The 18,149-nt window shown below is 41.7% G+C and overlaps 2 protein-coding genes across 2 annotated transcripts; one reads left to right on the forward strand and one right to left on the reverse strand.

Moving 5' to 3' along the window:
* Window positions 1–425: 425 nt before the first annotated feature.
* LOC126493541 (creatine kinase U-type, mitochondrial-like) lies at window positions 426–12,164 on the reverse strand. The gene is given in 3 exon segments (XM_050130546.1): window positions 426–1,021; window positions 11,319–11,514; window positions 12,090–12,164. Coding segments are annotated over 3 exon segments (867 nt in total).
* Armcx1 (armadillo repeat containing X-linked 1) lies at window positions 11,321–15,389 on the forward strand. The gene is made up of 4 exons (XM_050130563.1): window positions 11,321–11,466; window positions 12,336–12,414; window positions 13,109–13,204; window positions 13,471–15,389. The coding sequence occupies exon 4, from the start codon at window positions 13,602–13,604 to the stop codon at window positions 14,991–14,993; it is 1,392 nt and encodes a 463-aa protein (XP_049986520.1). The 5' UTR covers window positions 11,321–11,466; window positions 12,336–12,414; window positions 13,109–13,204; window positions 13,471–13,601; the 3' UTR covers window positions 14,994–15,389.
* Window positions 15,390–18,149: the final 2,760 nt, after the last annotated feature.

Here is an 18,149-nt window from a genome sequence, read left to right on the forward strand (position 1 = left end):
AAATACCACTAGAGTGATTTGTTTCTTTAATATAATGCAAATATTCTCTGCACCACTGAAAATGCACTGAGGCTTTTTCCAGAGTATACAAAGTCCTTGGGTGATGTTTACACTTCCCTTTGCTATCCTGTAACCTAAATAGCAGGATATAAAGTTAATAAACCTCATACTGTACAATAAAAATAATAAAGGAGGGATGGAATCAAACATATTTGCTCTCTATACCGTTATAATAAGGAAGAGCCACACACAGGAATCATGGCCCTCATTTCTGCAACTAGTTGTGGTTATTGCCGGGTTCTGTAACTATTCTACCTATTCTTTTTTTTTTTTTAAATATGGAATCTTTACTAGGACAGGGAGTGAGGGGCAAGTAGAACAGGCCACCATTAAATATGCTTATTTCATTTGCTGGGGATGGGGAGTTAATGTTTGCCATGGACAAGAGGTGCGGGGATCCGAATATCCTGTCCTTTCTCCAGACGCCGTTCGCAGTCAATCAAATAGTTCACTCCGTCGATGACCAGCTGCATCAGCTCCACCTCTGACTTGCCAAGTCGGTCCAAATTAGAGATGTCAAAGACACTGCCTGTGGCAGCGGTGTCCACGCCTCCTGTTCCGCGCTTTTGGAGTCTTAAGTTCTCCAAGATCTTTGGGAAACGGTTATCTTTGCTTAGCAGGGGCAGTTTGATGTGCACTCCTGCCCGAAGTCCAGTGCCCAGGTTAGATGGACAGGTCAGGATGTATCCCAAACGTTCATTCCACATGAACTCCCAGCCTCGTTCCTGGATCAGCCTCTCCACCTATTTGAGGCCCCGGCAGAATCTTTCAAACACTCTCTTCATGTTGCCTCCTTTCTCCATAGAGATGACCCGTGTGTGGTCCTCCTCGTTCACCCAGATCAAGAAACTCTTCTCATTGTTGTGCCTGATTCCCCGGGCATCTGGCCAGTCTCGAGCCATTCCTGCTGCGGTCAACAATAGGGACACAGGCTTATCAAACAGAAAATGGTCGACGGAGGCTGAGCAGCAACAGATTATTCTACCTGTTCTTTACTCTCTCTCTGCCCTTGGTAAGTACCTCAACTGACAATGGTTCTTGGGTAGGTGAGGTGGCCTAAACCTTCATTCTTGATGGGTATGAGCCTTTAATCCTCCATGGATTAGATTACCTATAGTTTTCAGCCAATTCCTTATGAATAAGGATCAACAACACAAGGTAGTATCACAAGTCTTATTGAGTGAGAGGCATCAGGAGGCCGAAGTTGTAGGTGGCAGTTATAATGTCCAGTTCACCGGAGTCACTGTTAAGTTTGCTGCTGAAAGCAGGATATAGCATTTAAAAAAACAAAAATTTACTAGCAGAGCAATAGAGATGATAGAGCTGTCGCTCCTTGATTCCAGGACCCATGAAATCCGGTTATTAGAAAAGCAGCACCATAAATTTGATACTGATTCGCAGCACATTCAGCTCCTTGGATAATATTACTCTCATATGGAAGTACCTGTAAGGAAATGCCACCCAGTTTGTACTGTAACTGAATCCTCAAAAAGCCATCCCACTTTGGCGTGAATTCCACAAGCATGAGCCTGTTGCTATTCCTCATCTGCTGTACAGTGAGTTCCCTGATTAGAAGCAATGTTATGTCGAATACTATAATGATGCACAAGGAATTTTGCAAGTCTGCAGATGATTGCTTTGCAGGAGCATTGAAACTAGGGAAGACAAATTCATATGCAGAGTGAGCATCTGCTCTAGTAAGAATAAAAATACATGCTCTTTCAGAATGATGGCTATAGTTCAATGTAATAAGCCTGTCACCTGGTATCTGGCTGGTTATTCTGAGGGAAGAAGCCATACATTGGACTCATTATCAGTACATAAGGATTGGACAATCAGTAGTGGCTATAGCAGGGCGGTCTTTGGGAATATAATCCTGTGTTGCTGAGCCCATGTTTACCACAGTGGCAGTTCTGTGAATAAGCTTATTGCAAAACACCTAAGAGAGCTGCAGAAAGAGGCTGATTGGTACCAACTGAACAGATCAGAATGTCCACTGATTATTAAGGCCTTTCTCTGCTGTGGTCACCCTTTCGTGAATGTTCACATGGGTCACAAATACCTTCGTATCTCTCTAGTCCACTGAGAAAGGCCTATGTGCATATATGTCCCCAGAATTCTTAGCTATCAGCTTTCCAACTGTGTTTCTTTGAAGTTCCTACCACTCAGCAAAATCGATGGAAACACATAAATTGTAACACAATATATCACATGGACATTTTCCTTTTCTCTCTTTTAAAAAACATTTTATTACTTATTTAAATATTTTTATTAATACTTTGAGAATTTCATAATCATATCTTGATAATAGTCACCCCTACTTGCCCAACTCTTTCCAGATCCACCCTCTTCCCCCTTACCTCCCTATCTACCCAACTTCAGGTTTTCTTCTTTTTCAAACCTATCAAGTACAATTTGTATTGCTAAATTAACTGGAAGAATTGGGGCCTTGCTCACATCGAAGAAAAGTGACTCTCCTTCACTTAGCGGCTATCAAATGCTAATAGCTCCCCAGGCAGTGGTGAGATTTCATGGCCACACTACCCTCATGCTGACATTTGTCTTCCTTGAGCTTGCATAGGCCTTTCACATGTTATCACCATAGTTATGAGTTTACATGTACAGCGCCTTGTTATAGCCTGAAAGTACTGTTCCGTTGAAGTTATTCAACACCTCTGACTTTTACAATCTTTCTACCCCCTCTTCTGCAATGATCCCTGAGCCTTAGGGTGAGGAGTGTTACATAGATGTCCCATTTTTAGGGCTGAGCATGGCACAGTCTCTAATTCTTGGCATGTTGACCACTTAATGTTAGTTGCCATTTACTGCAGGAAGTTTCTCTGATGAGGATGAGAAATGTTCTAATCTATATGCATAGCAATAAGTAATTAGGAGTTGTTTTAATAGCATGTCAGTTAGCAGAATAACAGTATTAAGTTCTCTCCTATGGTATGACCTATATAGCCACAAGTTCTTGCCCCGTTAATGCCAGAAATGGGTTTCATTTCATGGAGCAAACCTTAGATTCATCAGAAAGTGGTTAGTTAACTTCCATTAACGTTCATGCCCCATTACAATAATGGGGATATTGTGTGTAGGATCAGTCATTATTGCAGGCCACAGGATTCACATCTGAGTAGGGCTGCTAATTGTTCTCCCCCTCCCCATAGTGGTCATGGCAGCTATGAGCACTATGAAGCTAATGAGCAGCGATGAAGCCTTTAGTTGAGTACCAGATTGATTTCTCCGTGTTCTATAACTCAAAAATGTGGTATCTTCAGCAATAAGGTATTATTGTCAAATTCTAGAGGGTACCAGAGAGCACTGGTAATAGCTTGTATTGGCCATAATTTTTCTTTCTGAGAAAAAGAAACAACCACGAGCACTGCTTAAGTTCTACCCACAACTTAACTTCACAGCTCCCCTTAGAGATTGTTCAAGAATGGACCTGTCTAATTTTCCTTTCCTGTTGCAGTGATAGAAATGCTTTGACAAAAGCAACTCATGGGAGAAAGGCTTTATTTGGCTCGCAGTTCCAAGTAGCAGTCTATCATGTCAAAGACGTGGCAGCAGCAGGAACTTGAGAGAACTGCTAACATCGCATTCACAGTCGAGACTTCAGAACAGTGGATTAATGGATACCAGTGTTGAGCTAGCTTTCTCTTTTTATTTATTTATTTATTAAAGATTTCTGTCTCTTCCCCACCACCGCTTCCCATTTCCCTCCCCCTCCCCCAATCAAATCCCCCTCCCTCATCAGCCCAAAGAGCAGTCAGGGTTCCCTGCCCTGTGGGAAGTCCAAGGACCACCCACCTCCATCCAGGTCTAGTAAGGTGAGCATCCAAACTGCCTAGGCTCCCTAGCTTTCTCTTTTTATTCAGTTCAGGAACCCTGTGATTAGGGAATGCTACCACCCACAGTAGGCAGGTCTTCTCACTTCAATTAACATAATCAAGATACCACTCCTACACACACAGACACGCTCACTGGACAACTGGATCCAGACACTCACTCACTGAGATGCCTTTCCAAGTGAGTCTAGATTCTGTCAAGCTGACAATGAACCCTAACCAACACAGTATCATCATGTACAGGTCTTACAGCTATGGGGGGTACTTGAAGATGATGCACACCCATTTGTAACCTAGACAAGCCTTTGTTTTTTCTCAGTCAGTCAATTGTAGGGAAATCTCCATGAGGCCAGGTACAGGTTAGGAAAGATGGTGTAATGAATTAACTAGAAGTGAGAACCATGAACATTTGAACAACCTTCTCATATAACTTTTACTTTATGGGCCTGGTGAAGCCTTATTTTCATATAGCATACTAGGTCATACAGCATTCAGTTCACAATGGGCAATTCAGGTTATATTGTGGTGATCCATGATTTGATATTCAGTTTCCATTAAGGCCCACTGACAAGTCAGAATCTATTTCTTTAAAGGAAAGTTGCCATCTGCAGAAGGTCACAGGGTTCTTCCCCAAAGCTGCATGAGTTTGGACTGTTTTATGTCTATAATATATCACAACAGCAGCAGCAGCAACAATGACAATAAAAAAACACCCACAAAACAAAAACCAAACCAAACTAAAACCCAAACCTTACATCTGCACTGAAAATTTGGAGCATGACTTGACCTGCTAGATTGTAGATTCTTTATTATTTTAATTACTTGATGATAAAAACAATATTGTTACTTAAATCATACGAATAGGGCATAATTAAAATTTTGTTAGTTGTATCTCTTTCACTTCTTTTAAATTTTTTTCAGCTAAGTATATAAAGCACTGGGTGTTATCACAACATCTTCACACATATATACTTGGTTCTCACCTGTTTCCCTCCCTCCAGCCTTCCCCTTTCTCCTTGTCCCTTTCTGTCTGGTTACCTTCCTACCTCTAGCTAACCCTCTTTTCTCCTTTCTTGTCACAAGTATTCCATTACCCTCTCTGTTTCCCATTTCCCTCACAACTCCTTCACCCTCTTCCTGATCCCCTAACATCACCTCCCCACACACACTTTGAAATCTCAGTTCTTCATATAAAAGTAAATATGGTAGCTCTTTTTTAATCTTGATTGCTTTGACTAATGTAGTTTCCATTTCCATCTACTTACTTGTAAACAGCATGATTTCATTTTGTAAGGTGATGGGGGAGAGTCTTCTGTTTTGTGTTAATTTCATTGGTTAAATAAAGAAACTGCCTTGGCCCTTCAATAGGACAGAAAATTAGGTATAGGTAGGCAGAGTAGACAGAGAGAATGCTGGGAGAAGCCGAGTCAAGCAGTCACCATGATTCTCCCACCTGACACAGATGCAGGTTAAAATCTTTCCTGGTAAGCCACGTGGTACTACACAGATTATTAAAAATGGGTTAATCAAGATGTGAGAATTAGCCAATAAGAGGCTGGAACTAATGGGCCAGGCAGTGTTCAAAAGAATGCAGTTTCCTTGTAATTATTTCAGGTATAAAGCTAGCTGGGTGGTGGGATGCGGCCCGCTGCTCCTCATACTACAGTAAGGTCACATAAAATTCCATTGTGTACAAGTTGTAGGAGGCCACTTGTTTGCTTCTGGCTGCTCAGCCCTGAAATAACCACAAAGAAACTATATTATTTACATCATTGCTTGGCCTATTCGTTCTAGCTTCTTATTGGCTAGCTCTTACATTCTGCATTAACCCATCTCCATTAATCTGTGTATTGCCACATGGCTGTGGCTTACCGGGTAAAGTTCCGTCCCTGGCATCTGTCTCAGGTGGGGCTACATGGTGTCTCTGACTCTCCCTTCTTTCTCCCAGCATTCAGTTTAGTTTTCCTCACCTAGATCTACTCTAACCTATCACAGGCCAAGCCAGCTTCTTTATTCATTAACCAATAAAAGCAACACATAGAAGAACTTCCCACACCATGTACATGTATCACATTTTATTTATCCATTCCTCTGTTGATGGGCAAGTAGACTGGTTCCTTTGAATACTTGTATTGATCAATGAAGCAATAAACATGGATGGGCAAGCATTCCTGAGGTGTGTTATATATGTTTCACACTTTAGAGAAGGAAAGTAAAGGAGAGTTGCATTTCAGCAAAATTTTCAGAGTGTGGAAATATATTCAAAGAGCATCTACAAATATGCCTGATAAAATTTCCTTCCTATGGTTTCTTCAAACATCCACAGTTTAATTATCCTTCTTGCTATTTCCTCTTTCTGCTTTCATACAGAACCTAGGACCATATGCCCAGGGATGGTACCACCCACAATGCGCTAGGCCCTTGCCCATTGATCACTAATTGAGAAACTGCCTTAGAGCTGAATCTCAGGGAGGCATTTTTTCAATTGAGGCTCCTTTATCTCTGATGATTCTAATTTGTGTTAAGTAGACATACAAAACTAGCCAGTACAGAAATATTCTATAAAGTTTGATGTAATTGTTGAGAAAGAACTTCTAAAATTATAGTGATGTACTATAATAATATAATGATATTATTGTGCCTCTATACTCAAAATGATACAAACAAATTTGCAATTGGAATTAGGATACAATATTAAAAGACATATGTTGAACTGAAGAAATGGCTTGGCAATCAAGAGCAACTATTGCTCTTGTAGGTACCTGAGTTTAGTTCCCAGAACCCATATGTGGCCAATGACAATTCTTTTTAACTCTAGCTCCAGGGATATCAGAGACTTCTGACCTCTGAGGGCGCCTGTAGTCATACACACATGTGCTATCCTGTTGTAATAAGATTGGCGGCGGGTCACTTCCTGCCACCCGGCCGCCCACACGGCTAGCTTTACGCGAAATAATTACACGGAAACTGTATTCTTTTAAACACTGCCTGGCCCATTAGTTTCATCCTCTTAACCCATTTCTAATAATCTATGTAGCACCATGAGGTGCGCTTACCAGGAAAGATCTTAACCTGCATCTGTCTGGAGTGGGAGAACCATGGCGACTCCTTGACTCAGCTTCTTTCTCCCAGCATTCTGTTCTGTTTACTCTACTCACCTAAGGGTTGGCCTATCAAATGGGCCTAGGCAGTTATGAAAGCAACAGATTAGAAAGAAATCACTCCCACATCACTATCCCCAACAGTAATAATAATAATAACAACAACAACAACAACAAATCTTTAAAAATCATATCTTGCTGGAGGTTAGGGTAGTTGTGGATAGTGATTAAATTGTGATATTGGCAGAAAATATGTTTACATGCTTGATGAAAATATAATTGTTGCTGGGAAGTGATGATGCAGGCAGATCTCTGTGAGTTTGAGGCCAGTCTGGTCTACAGGTAAAGTTCCAGGATAGTGAAAGCTATACAGAGAAACCCTGTCTTGGAAAACCAAAAAAGTATGTGTGTATGTATGTATATATTAATAATATTATATTAAATATAATATTAAAAGTATATATAGCCGGGCAGTGGTGGTGCACGCCTTTAATCCCAGCACTCGGGAGGCAGAGGCAGGAGGATCTCTGTGAGTCTACAAGAGCTAGTTCCAGGACAGGCTCCAAAACCACAGAGAAACCCTGTCTCGAAAATCCAAAAAAAGTATATATATACATACTTTTATTATTATACTTATATATGTGTGTGTGTGTATGTATGAATGATTGTAACTACCAATAAAATTATTCTATAGTATAGAAGTTTTCAGTGGTAAAAGGGAAAGGCACATATCAGGAAGAACCCATAAGATGCAACAACAAAAAATTGTACAAAATAGAAAACACAACATAAGATGTCAGGGATAAGGCCTCAAATATGCAATTATAATTAATATGGATGGCTGAATCCCCCAACTAGAGTACTTTCAGTTTGATTTTATAGAAAACTAAACTATGCTTTATAAGACACATAAAAATAGACATAGAAAGACTGAAAATGAAATGGGAAAGGATCAAAGGCATGAGAATTTAAATAGGATTGTTAAAATTAATTTTGGATAAACTAAGCAAAATGAATTAATTAGTACAAAAAGTTATTTTGTATTTTAAAATATTATGATTCAATAAGAATATATAACAGGAAACTTTGCTAAATAGTATAACATTGAAATATACAAATAATAGTTCTTGGGAATGAAGCAGATAACCGCAATTTGGACTAGTAGCTAATTAGCTAAAGGGAAAATAAAGCTTGTGAGAAAATTGCAAAATCCATGATAGTCATTCTATTTTAACTTGTGATATATAAAATTCACATTTATTTGGCTAAATGTGACAAAGGTATTTTTCCTTTGACTGTGAGTCTTTTGGTCAGCTTTACACAGTTTTAGTGAAGAAGCCATTATCCATGATGTATTATCCATAATTTTCAGTTCTGTTCATTTTAGGAACAATGTTGTTCAGTAGAGCTCTAAAACTTATTCATGTCATATAACTGAAGCATTTTGCCTATTTAAGAACAATTTCCTATTTTCCCTTCTGTTGAGCCCCTGACAAACTCTTGGAATCTATGAGTTTGACTGTTTTAGATCCCACACTATTTGTCCTTCTGTCAGCTTGTTTTACCTAACATGATCTTTCTAAGAGCTATCCATATCATCACATATGGCAAGATTTCCTTCTTTCCCTAAGGCTGAATACCCTGCTATCCTGCTGTGTATTCTACATTTTCTTTTCTCAGTCATCTGTTAGTTGTTGCTATATTGTGGCTAATGTGAATGATGCTCCAATGAACATCAGAGTGCAGGCAGACATCTCTTTATCTCTTTGCAATCTCTTTCTCTCCCTTGTATATTTATGTGTGTGCATGTGTGCATGTGTGTGTGTGCATGTATATATGAGTGCATGTGTGCTAGTTAGTTGTTTTTGTCCACTTGACACACATCTAGACATATTTGTGAAGAGGGGACCTCAATTGAGAAGTGTCTCCATCAGACTGACCTACAGGCAAGCCTGTGGAGCTATTTTCTTGATTACTGGTTGATGTGGGGGGATCCAACCCACCATGGAGAGCAAGCCGGAAGGTAGCACTCCTCCACGGTCTCCGCTTCAGCTCGTTCTTGCCTCTAAGTTCCTGTCTTGAGCTCCTATCTTAGCTTTCCTCAACTACCTGAAAATTTGAACATGGAAAAACACTTTCTTCCTCAAGTTGGAAGTTAGTAAGTGTTCTTTTTTGTTTGCTTTTTAATAACATACAATGACTTTGTTGACTGCTTTTTTTAGTCAGTGTTTTATCACAACAATGAAACATAACTAAGACAATACTTACACTTTTTTGACTGTTGGAAACAAATTCTTACTGATTTCTATAATTGTTACACTATTTTCTATTCCTCAGCAGATTATTGTACCAGGGTTCAAATTCTCAACATCCTTCCCAGTAGTTGTTTTTCTCTTTTTGAGAAGAGAAATTCATACTTAAAATGAGGTGATGTCTCAGCTTGTTATTGAGCATTTTTCCATATAATCTGTTGGATATTTCAATCTTTTTTAAGTAAAAATGTCTGCTCAGATTCTTTGTTCCTTTAAACAGTTGGATTATTTATTTTATTTTCCCCAATTTCTGAATTGTTTGAGTTCCTTATGTTTTCTTGATATAAATGTGTTACAGAAAGGCTCCATTTTAAAAAGATGTCACTTCTCAAATTAAAATGCAGGTTTATTGGAAGTGCTGCATCAACTTTTTTTCTGTAGGTCATTTAATTCTTTCTATTTGCACAAGGAAAAAACCAGGGATGTCTCTATATAGTATTGCACTTTTGCACAGATTTAAAGGAAATTAGTGTTCATAGGATAAGCAAGTCTATGAGGGAATATATATCTATATTTTTTGAGTGGTTGGGTTTAGGGGTTTTCCAGTTGTTTGTAACTCGTAAGTGTCTGGTAAAAGCTCTTACTCTTTTCCCTATTAAAATGAACAACTGTATGCACAGAGTCTCAACACAACTTTAGGTAACAGTTGTCCAGATGAAACTGCCTGCTCTAGGTTAAGTGTGGTCAGTGTTGGCAGTAGGCCTGGGAATACATTTGGCCAAACAGTCATCAATGTGACTGTGAACTTGTCGGCAGTGACCCTGAAATAAGCTTAGGTTCTTCCAGGATCTCCGGGACTTCAGGAGGCCAGAGAGGCCTAGCAAGCTGTATTCTTAGGTACTGCTAGCAGCAGGACCAGGAGCACCATGAATAAGGGCAGAGAGGGAGGCGAAAACAGTAAGGTCTCCTGTGCAATGCCTAGATACTTATTGGGAATTTGGGGAAAGGCATTGCAGGAGCCAGATATATTCACTTAAGTGTGCTGTCTGAATAAAGGTGACATATATTATTATAGTTACCCATGCGTGTATGCATGGGTATGTGTGTGTGTATTTGGACTGAGCAACAAACAGCTGCTCAAACACAGGGAACGAGAGGCTCTGGAATGTAGGAGGCAGCACATTCCTCACTTGGTAGGGCAAGGAGAATGGGGACCCCCCCCTCACTCTCAGCTGTCTCAGCTTCAGTAGACTGCAATCTAATCCAGGGGCAGGTGTTTAGCGCCATCAAACCTTTCTTGTAGCAAGCAGTAAAGATATTGGGTACTTAAATACATGTTTTACTTTAATTAAATAAATTAGGATTGATTATGTTGCTTTTATTTTTACCAAATTGCAAGTTGAGGCAATAGTAGAAAAAAATGGAGCAGTTTGTATAAAATGGTTCAAATCAGACAACTAGCCATCTTTTCTTAGAATATTCATAAGTCATTCAAAACATTCCAGTTTTCAGTTTTAAAAACAAATTAGTGCATTTTGAAAGCAACTATTTGCAATCAGTAGAAAATGTTTGTGTGATAAATGCATATATATTACAATTAGTTAGGTCCCCTGGGTTCTCCTCTTTTACTTCAATTTTTTTCACACAAATGAAAAACATAATTTTATATCCTCAATGTAAAAGTAAAGCTGATTTTTAACAAATGGGCAGAAAATGTTAAAAAACATAATTCCACTCCCTGTCTCCTTTTCTGAAATCCTATTTGGTATAGGAGTGCCCGGGAAACGCTGGGCTTTCCCAGCTGAAAGGGGGAGGGAAGAAGGGAAAAGCGTTTGAGGCAGGAATAGAGAAAAGCCAGGATTATTCCTAGAAGAGAAAGAAAAGGCCTCTGTGTTAACCATAGAAAGGCAAATTCTAACCACAAAAGAAGCTCCTAGTTTGGGAACAAAACAAAGAGGAAATGAGTATCAGGACCTGGTGTGGCAGGGAAGGACGGGGAAATGCTGCCTCCTGTCGCAGTGCTGGCGGGAGTGTAGTTGGTGTCTTGATCTCACTGGTGACGCGACCCGTCACGTGAGCAGAAGCCGACGTGTGCAGACTTAGTTTTAATTCTGCTCTACGTTTGGTGTTTGCTCTCTCGGTGTTCTTGCTGAGCGGGCAGGCGTGCTGCGGAAGCAGGAGAAGTTGCCTGGATCCTAACAGGTCTGTGTTGCCGATGGGGGATGTCTGGGATCGCTGTCTTCTGGGTAGCTGTTGACAGAGATGCTAGCCACTCAGTCTGCTCCCTTCACGCTCTTGCAATGTCTTCGGACCGTCTTAGAACAAAAAAACAAAAACTCAAAACAAAAAACGGGGTACATTGGAGGGAGAGATTTCAGGGGAGACCCCAGATTAGGGTTTGGGAGTTTGGGGGGGGGGGTCTTTGGCATGTTCTGAATCTGGAAGGGCAACTATTATGAATTGGTGCATGGATCCATCCACGAAGACAGAATTTAGAAGCAGTGAAGACTGTTATTCTCTGCCATTAAGTAGGGCGCAGTACCTTTAAGAGCTAAGGGATAATCGACATCGAAGTTCTGCATGTCAGTCTAAAAGCTGAGTTTGCCCAGGGACCATAAAAGGGTGGTGATGGCTTAGGGCTTTATCATAACTCGGGATCATTACTGACTCTAGCAATCTACGTGCCTTTCCTCCCATGTCCCCGCCTCAGGAAAAAGAACAGCTCTCATAGTCCTTCAGAAAAAAAATGGCTATCTTTGGGGGTGGGCTGGGTTGGGAAGAACAGAAGAGATCTGTCATCTTCCATAGCTCGCGTTTTTTCTTACTCGCTGGGCCCGCCTCCAGCCCTGCGCTTCCCAAAGGGGTGTGGTTTTTGCTGGGAAAATGGCCGACCACCGCATAAAGGAATGCCAGGATGTAGTACTATAGAGTCAGGGTGGTGTCAGCGGAGTCTAGAGAACTGGGGTTTGGGTGAGAAATAAAAGCGTGAAAGCCGTGTCTGATCAACCAGGTCAGGTTTGGGAACGCTGGCATTTAGACGGTCTAAGTTTTGTGTTCTGCCTCTGCTTAAGCGCCTGTATCTGTTGGATCTTGCTCCTGAAGACCAGTCCGAATGAGAAGCAGGGAGGCAGAACCGATTTCCAGAATCAAGTAGGTCGGAAGAAACGTGATGACACTGTTTGGGGTGCAGGGCGGGAAGGCTACTGGGGTAGACAATAATGATGACAATGAACTCGAGTGGATTTAGACTTTCCCTGCATCTCTTTACTTTGGTCCTGAGCTTAGCAAGGGAAGCATTTTGCAGATAAGAAGCTGAGGAGATGGTTAGGTGGGACTAACTGTAGCGAGTGCTGGGTTGGAGTCAGGGAAGACATTATTCTAAAATACTGTGAGGTACAGTGTCCTTGGTGTTGGTCTAATAGGCACCCAGTTTGTTAGTCCTTAAGTTTGGTGAACTTAGAAGCTGAGATGAGGGAGGAAAGAAATCTCGCAGATCGAATGAGAGGCTCTCTTTGAGATCGTCGGGGTGGCAGAAGCAAGTGTGGATGCACTTACAGTGTAACTGATTTCTAGGTACTGCTTCCATTTTACAAGGAAGGGTGGATATTGTCATCTTTGGGAGAGGTGTCAGATAGAGTAGTGGGGAAGGGGCAGGAGACTGATCATCCAAGGAGGAAGGGGAAGGAGATAATGCCATATTCCTGTGCACTGAGGAAGGTAATAGAAGTTAAGAAAGACTGTAGCAAAGGACAAGGGCCTGGGAGATGGATTATATCCTGGGTTGGGTGTGATTTATCTGGTTCTTGAATTCTCAGATCAGACCTCTGTATTCTTTTGTTTGCAGATCTGCAAGAAGCTGGAAAGAAGGAAGGGACTACTGGGATCTCTGGTAGTGTTTGTGAGGGTGACCCTGTGACCCTGACTCAGGACATCTGGAAGGGTAAAGATGATAAGCAACATATCAATTTATTCAATTTAGCATTCTTGGGATGGGTAGAAGAACATAAGATTGGAGAATCTGGGTGTTTGGAAAATTTCTAAAGTTGCTTCCAGATAAAGGAAAGGAATAATGAAGAGGATACCAAGTCCCCAATGCTAGCCAGTATCTCTGTATTGTTTGTATGTTTGCAGGCAAGTGATTCAGTCTCCTTATGTACAAAGGCACAATTGGATAAGTCACAAGTCTGAAATCTTCTTTCCCTCCAGGTCTCACTGTATCTGCTGTTGTAGCTTCTCCTACCTACAAAATCGGAAGACTTTACCCCTGACCTGGGAATATTGTGGACCAGAGCAAGCCAGCTTTGTATCCAGGTTAAGGAATTCACCCCAGCTGTACCATGGGCCGCACCCGGGAAGCCGGATGTGTGGCTGCGGGCATGGTCATTGGGGCTGGTGCCTGCTACTGTGTATACAGACTGACTTGGGGAAAAGACGAGAATGAGAAACTGTGGGATGATGAAGAGGAGGAAGTGGAGGAGGAAGAGGTGGAAGAGTCTCGTAGTGACAAACTGGAAACGGGGGGCAAAACTGAGAAAGGAGTTAAAACTAATGTTGGGGTGGAGGCAGGAGACAAACCTCAGGATGACTCAAAGGCCAAGGCTGATGTAGATGTGGGACCTGAGAATGGTCCAGGTGTAAAGAAGGAAGCACACCCAGAATCCCAGGGTGGAGGGGGCCTAGAAGCTAAGGCTAAGGCCCTTTTCAAGATCCTGAAGGAACAAGCAAGTGCGAAGGCAGGCAGAGGGATCAGGATTGGTAATATCTCTGGGAGAAGGACCCTGACATCAAGTTTGCCCTGCCCAGGAGGCAGGGGTGGAGGTTGCCACCCGGGCAGGAGTGGCTCTAGGGCTAAAAACAGGGCAAGTGGAAAACCGAAGAAAAAGAATCGAACTAAGAGCACCAAGACTCCAGCCACAGTGTGGCCTGTACGCAGGACCAAGTTCAGTTTTCCCTATAAAATTGATGATATTCTGAGTGCTCCTGACCTTCAAAAGGTCCTTAACATCTTGGAGAGAACAAATGACCCTTTTACTCAGGAGGTGGCCTTGGTCACACTGGGTAACAATGCAGCATATTCATTTAATCAAAATGCCATACGTGAATTGGGTGGGGTCCCAATTATCGCAAAACTGATAAAAACAAAAGACCCCATTATTAGGGAAAAGACTTACAATGCCCTTAATAACTTGAGTGTTAATTCCGAAAATCAGGGCAAGATTAAGACTTACATCAGTCAAGTGTGTGACGACACCATGATCTGTCGCCTGGACTCAGCCGTGCAGATGGCTGGACTAAGATTGCTAACCAACATGACTGTGACCAATCATTACCAACATTTGCTGTCCTATTCTTTTCCAGACTTTTTTGCCTTGTTATTCCTGGGAAATCACTTCACCAAGATACAGACTATGAAACTAATTATAAACTTTACTGAAAATCCAGCCATGACAAGAGAGCTGGTCAGTTGTAAAGTACCATCAGAATTGATTTCCCTCTTTAACAAGGAATGGGATAGAGAGATTCTTCTTAACATCCTTACCCTTTTTGAGAATATAAATGACAACATAAAAAGTGAAGGGCTTGCATCCTCCCGGAAAGAATTCAGCAGGAGCTCGCTATTTTTTTTATTCAAGGAGTCTGGAGTTTGTGTTAAAAAAATCAGAGCATTAGCTAGTCATAAGGATCTGGTGGTCAAAGTGAAAGTTCTCAAAGTGCTAACCAAACTGTAATTTGTCATGTGCCCCAAGCCCTGCTGACATAACGTTTCTTCAGTCTGCACGTGGGGACAATGTGCTTTGTAACGTCTCCGATTTTCATTGTGCTTGCGTGGCAAAGAGATTCTCTGAGCTGCTATTTAGGGATGACGAGCATCACAGATTGTCAATAGCCCTTGATGCTGGCTTTAGACTGAGCCATCTTAAATATGCCAAATACATATGAGAGCTTACACAAAGAAAGCATTTATGAATTCAACTTGCTTACCTACGTGGAGATATTTTTATTGGTTGCCCAAACTGACAGTGAAGTAACTATATGCCATAAATGAGCTATACTTTTGTATTTGTTTAAATTTGTTCATCTAAGAGTTGTGCTTTATCAATAAAGTTATGTTTAAGTAACAGAGAAAAGAAAAGACATTGTCTTCGTGTGTGTGTGTGTGTGTGTGTGTGTGTGTGAGAGAGAGAGAGAGAGAGAGAGAGAGAGAGAGAGAGAATACATAAAATTAAAGACTATTTTTGTATGTTTATAAAATCCAGAAGATCTTCTAGTCATGGGCAAACGCTTCCTATTGGTGCTAAGAGGCAGCAGAAACTGCTGTATACAGTGGTACCCTGGGAATGTTTTAAGGGGAAGGGGAAGTTTGAAGAATAAGAAACAAAGGGTCTGAAGATTATTGAGGGAAGACGGGTGGAAGAAAGGCCTGGAGGTGGGACTTCAGCTTCAGAGAGCAGGCTGGTGAACCTGTGTCAGGATTAAAGAGGAGGTCCTTATAGAAATATTCATAAAACATCAATGGAGCTGACAGGTTATTAGGGAAGGATTCCCACAGATAATTGTTCGAGAATACCAGAAGATTAGCAGAACCACAGGCATGTGTAGATGCTGCTAAACCTGACACAAAGAGCCCTTTAAGAAGGTTGTCTGCCCAGGAGCCCTCTGCTCAACACTCGATTGATGCTACACTTCTTATCAATCACTGTGGTCAGGAATTATTGCTTGCTTCGCCTCAGACTCTTTGAGTATGGTGCTCTGTGGATTTGAGTGATAATGTCCCTTGTTACTCTCAAATAAGAATCAGAATTCTTTGGTTAATCTCTCTCTGGTGTTTCATTTTCTTTTTTTTAAATTTATTTATTTAAGATTTCTGTCTCTTCCCCCCAGCCGCCTCCCCTTTCCCTCCCCCTCCCCCAATCAAGTCCCCCTCCCTTGTCAGCCCAAAGAGCAATCAGGATTCCCTGCCCTGTGGGAAGTCCAAGGACCACCCACCTCCATCCAGGTCTAGTAAGGTAAGCATCCAAACTGCCTAGGCTCCCACAAAACCAATAGGTGCAATAGGATCAAAAACCCATTGCCATTGTTCTTGAGTTCTCAGTAGTCCTCATAGTCCGCTATGTTCAGCGAGACCGGTTTTAACCCATGCTTTTTCAGACCCAGGCCAGCTGGCCTTGGTGAGTTCCCGATAGAACATCCCCATTGTCTCAGTGTGTGGGTGCCCCCCTCGCGGTCCTGAGTTCCTTGCTTGTGCTCTCTCTCCTTCTGCTCCTGATTTGCTTGTTTTTATTTAGGTTGATTATAAGATAAGCTGGATCCAACAAGTGCTGGGTGAGCCTAGTGTGGGGTGTGGCTCACTTCCTGATGCACCAGTGTTTACCTGGAAGATTGCAGCTCTCATTTTAGGAAGAGCAGGATCCTGGCCTGTGATTGTCTGTGTTCAGGGAGAAGTCAGTTTCTTCTCCTTTTAAGGATGATAAAGTACGATTAATAAAAACTCAGAGAGAGAAATTGGGATTCAACCAGAAGATCCAAAAAGCAAAACAGTTACTGGCTCTTACCTCCACCTCAGTTCGAAATGGTGATCCTGCCTCCAGGAATCGCAGAATGAGACTGTGACTGAGAGCTGTCTCCTCCTGTTTTATAATCTTCTCTAGTGCTGGGATTAAGGGCATTCACCATTACCACCTGGTTTCTATGGCAACTAGTGTGGCTACTGGGATGAAAGGTGTGTGTTATTGCGGCCTGGTTTAGAAGGCTGGCCAGTGTGGCTGTTTTACTTTTCTGATCCTCAAGCAAGTTTTATTTACTAAAACACAAGTGAAATGCCACTATAGGATGATGTTAAGAGACTCAGGGGATAGCCTGCTATTTTGATTTTCTCATCAAACACTTTTAGGATCTGTGTCCATCTAAATGTGCACTCAAGGATAATTTTCTAAGAATGGGGCTCATTTGGTTAAATCGTCCCCACTCCCCATGAAGCCGAACTTTTCAAGACTCAGGGAACAGGCTTTCTTTCTTTAATTCATACTTCATCAGCCTTGTTTCTAAAGATTCTCCAGCGTGGGGTAGATAGTTGATGCAAGTGATATACATTTCATGTTCTTGACTCTGGTTTTGCTAGGTTCTCTGGAGAGTGGCTTTGAACATAGCGAAAACATAAGATTATTTTTTCATGCTGGTACTTACATCACACTTACCCCACATCCCAGACTGAAGTTTGTCCCTGGTTTGTCTGCTTAAGTTGTGGCTCTTCCTTGCTTTTGAGCCAGAACAGTCTCAGCTTTATTGTTAGGTCTCCTGTGTGCTCAGGCTGAGGCCGAGGTGGGGGCAGGGAAGGGGCATTTACAACCCACAGTGCCTCACCCTCTCCAATGGGGCCTTGTCAGGTTTGTGTTGAGAGTTTGGGCCATGTGTGTGCTTGAAGAGGGGCGTGGGAGCATTGGGAGGGAAGGCCAGGGATGGAAGCCCTGGTGGAGGGCTAACTCTGTGTGCATAGGTTCCTGCAACTGTAATTTGATCTCCTATTGAGAGTGGGCCGACCATTACCATCCTGGAAGGTGAAAGAGGAGCTCTAATAAAGGCAGCTTTGTTTGAGCTTGGGGCCTCCTCATTTACTCAGCCTACTGAGCTTGCGGAGGGTATAGCTTGTTGTCAAATAAAATGGGACTTCCTTTTCAAAATAAAACACAGAATGATAATTTATTACTGTGCAAAATAGAATTAATAAGCACAACAGATTCTTAATGTCTCCTGCTTATAGCATTTTCTCCCTAAGATCAATGTTGATTACGATCAGCATCTTTATAGAAGGTTGTTTATTTAACGGTCTGGAATTTGGGTAATTTCAATAGATACTGCTCCCATCAAAGTAGGAGGCCTGGTGGAGA

Source organism: Alexandromys fortis, unplaced genomic scaffold (assembly GCF_014885135.2).
Source record: "Alexandromys fortis isolate MF-2015 unplaced genomic scaffold, M_Fortis_MF-2015_v1.1 scaffold_324, whole genome shotgun sequence".
NCBI lineage: Eukaryota > Metazoa > Chordata > Mammalia > Rodentia > Cricetidae > Alexandromys > Alexandromys fortis.

Excerpts from the sequence above, each read along its gene's own strand:
- Armcx1 (XM_050130563.1), top strand. The coding sequence starts at position 13,602 with ATGGGCCGCACCCGGGAAGCCGGATGTGTGGCTGCGGGCATGGTCATT.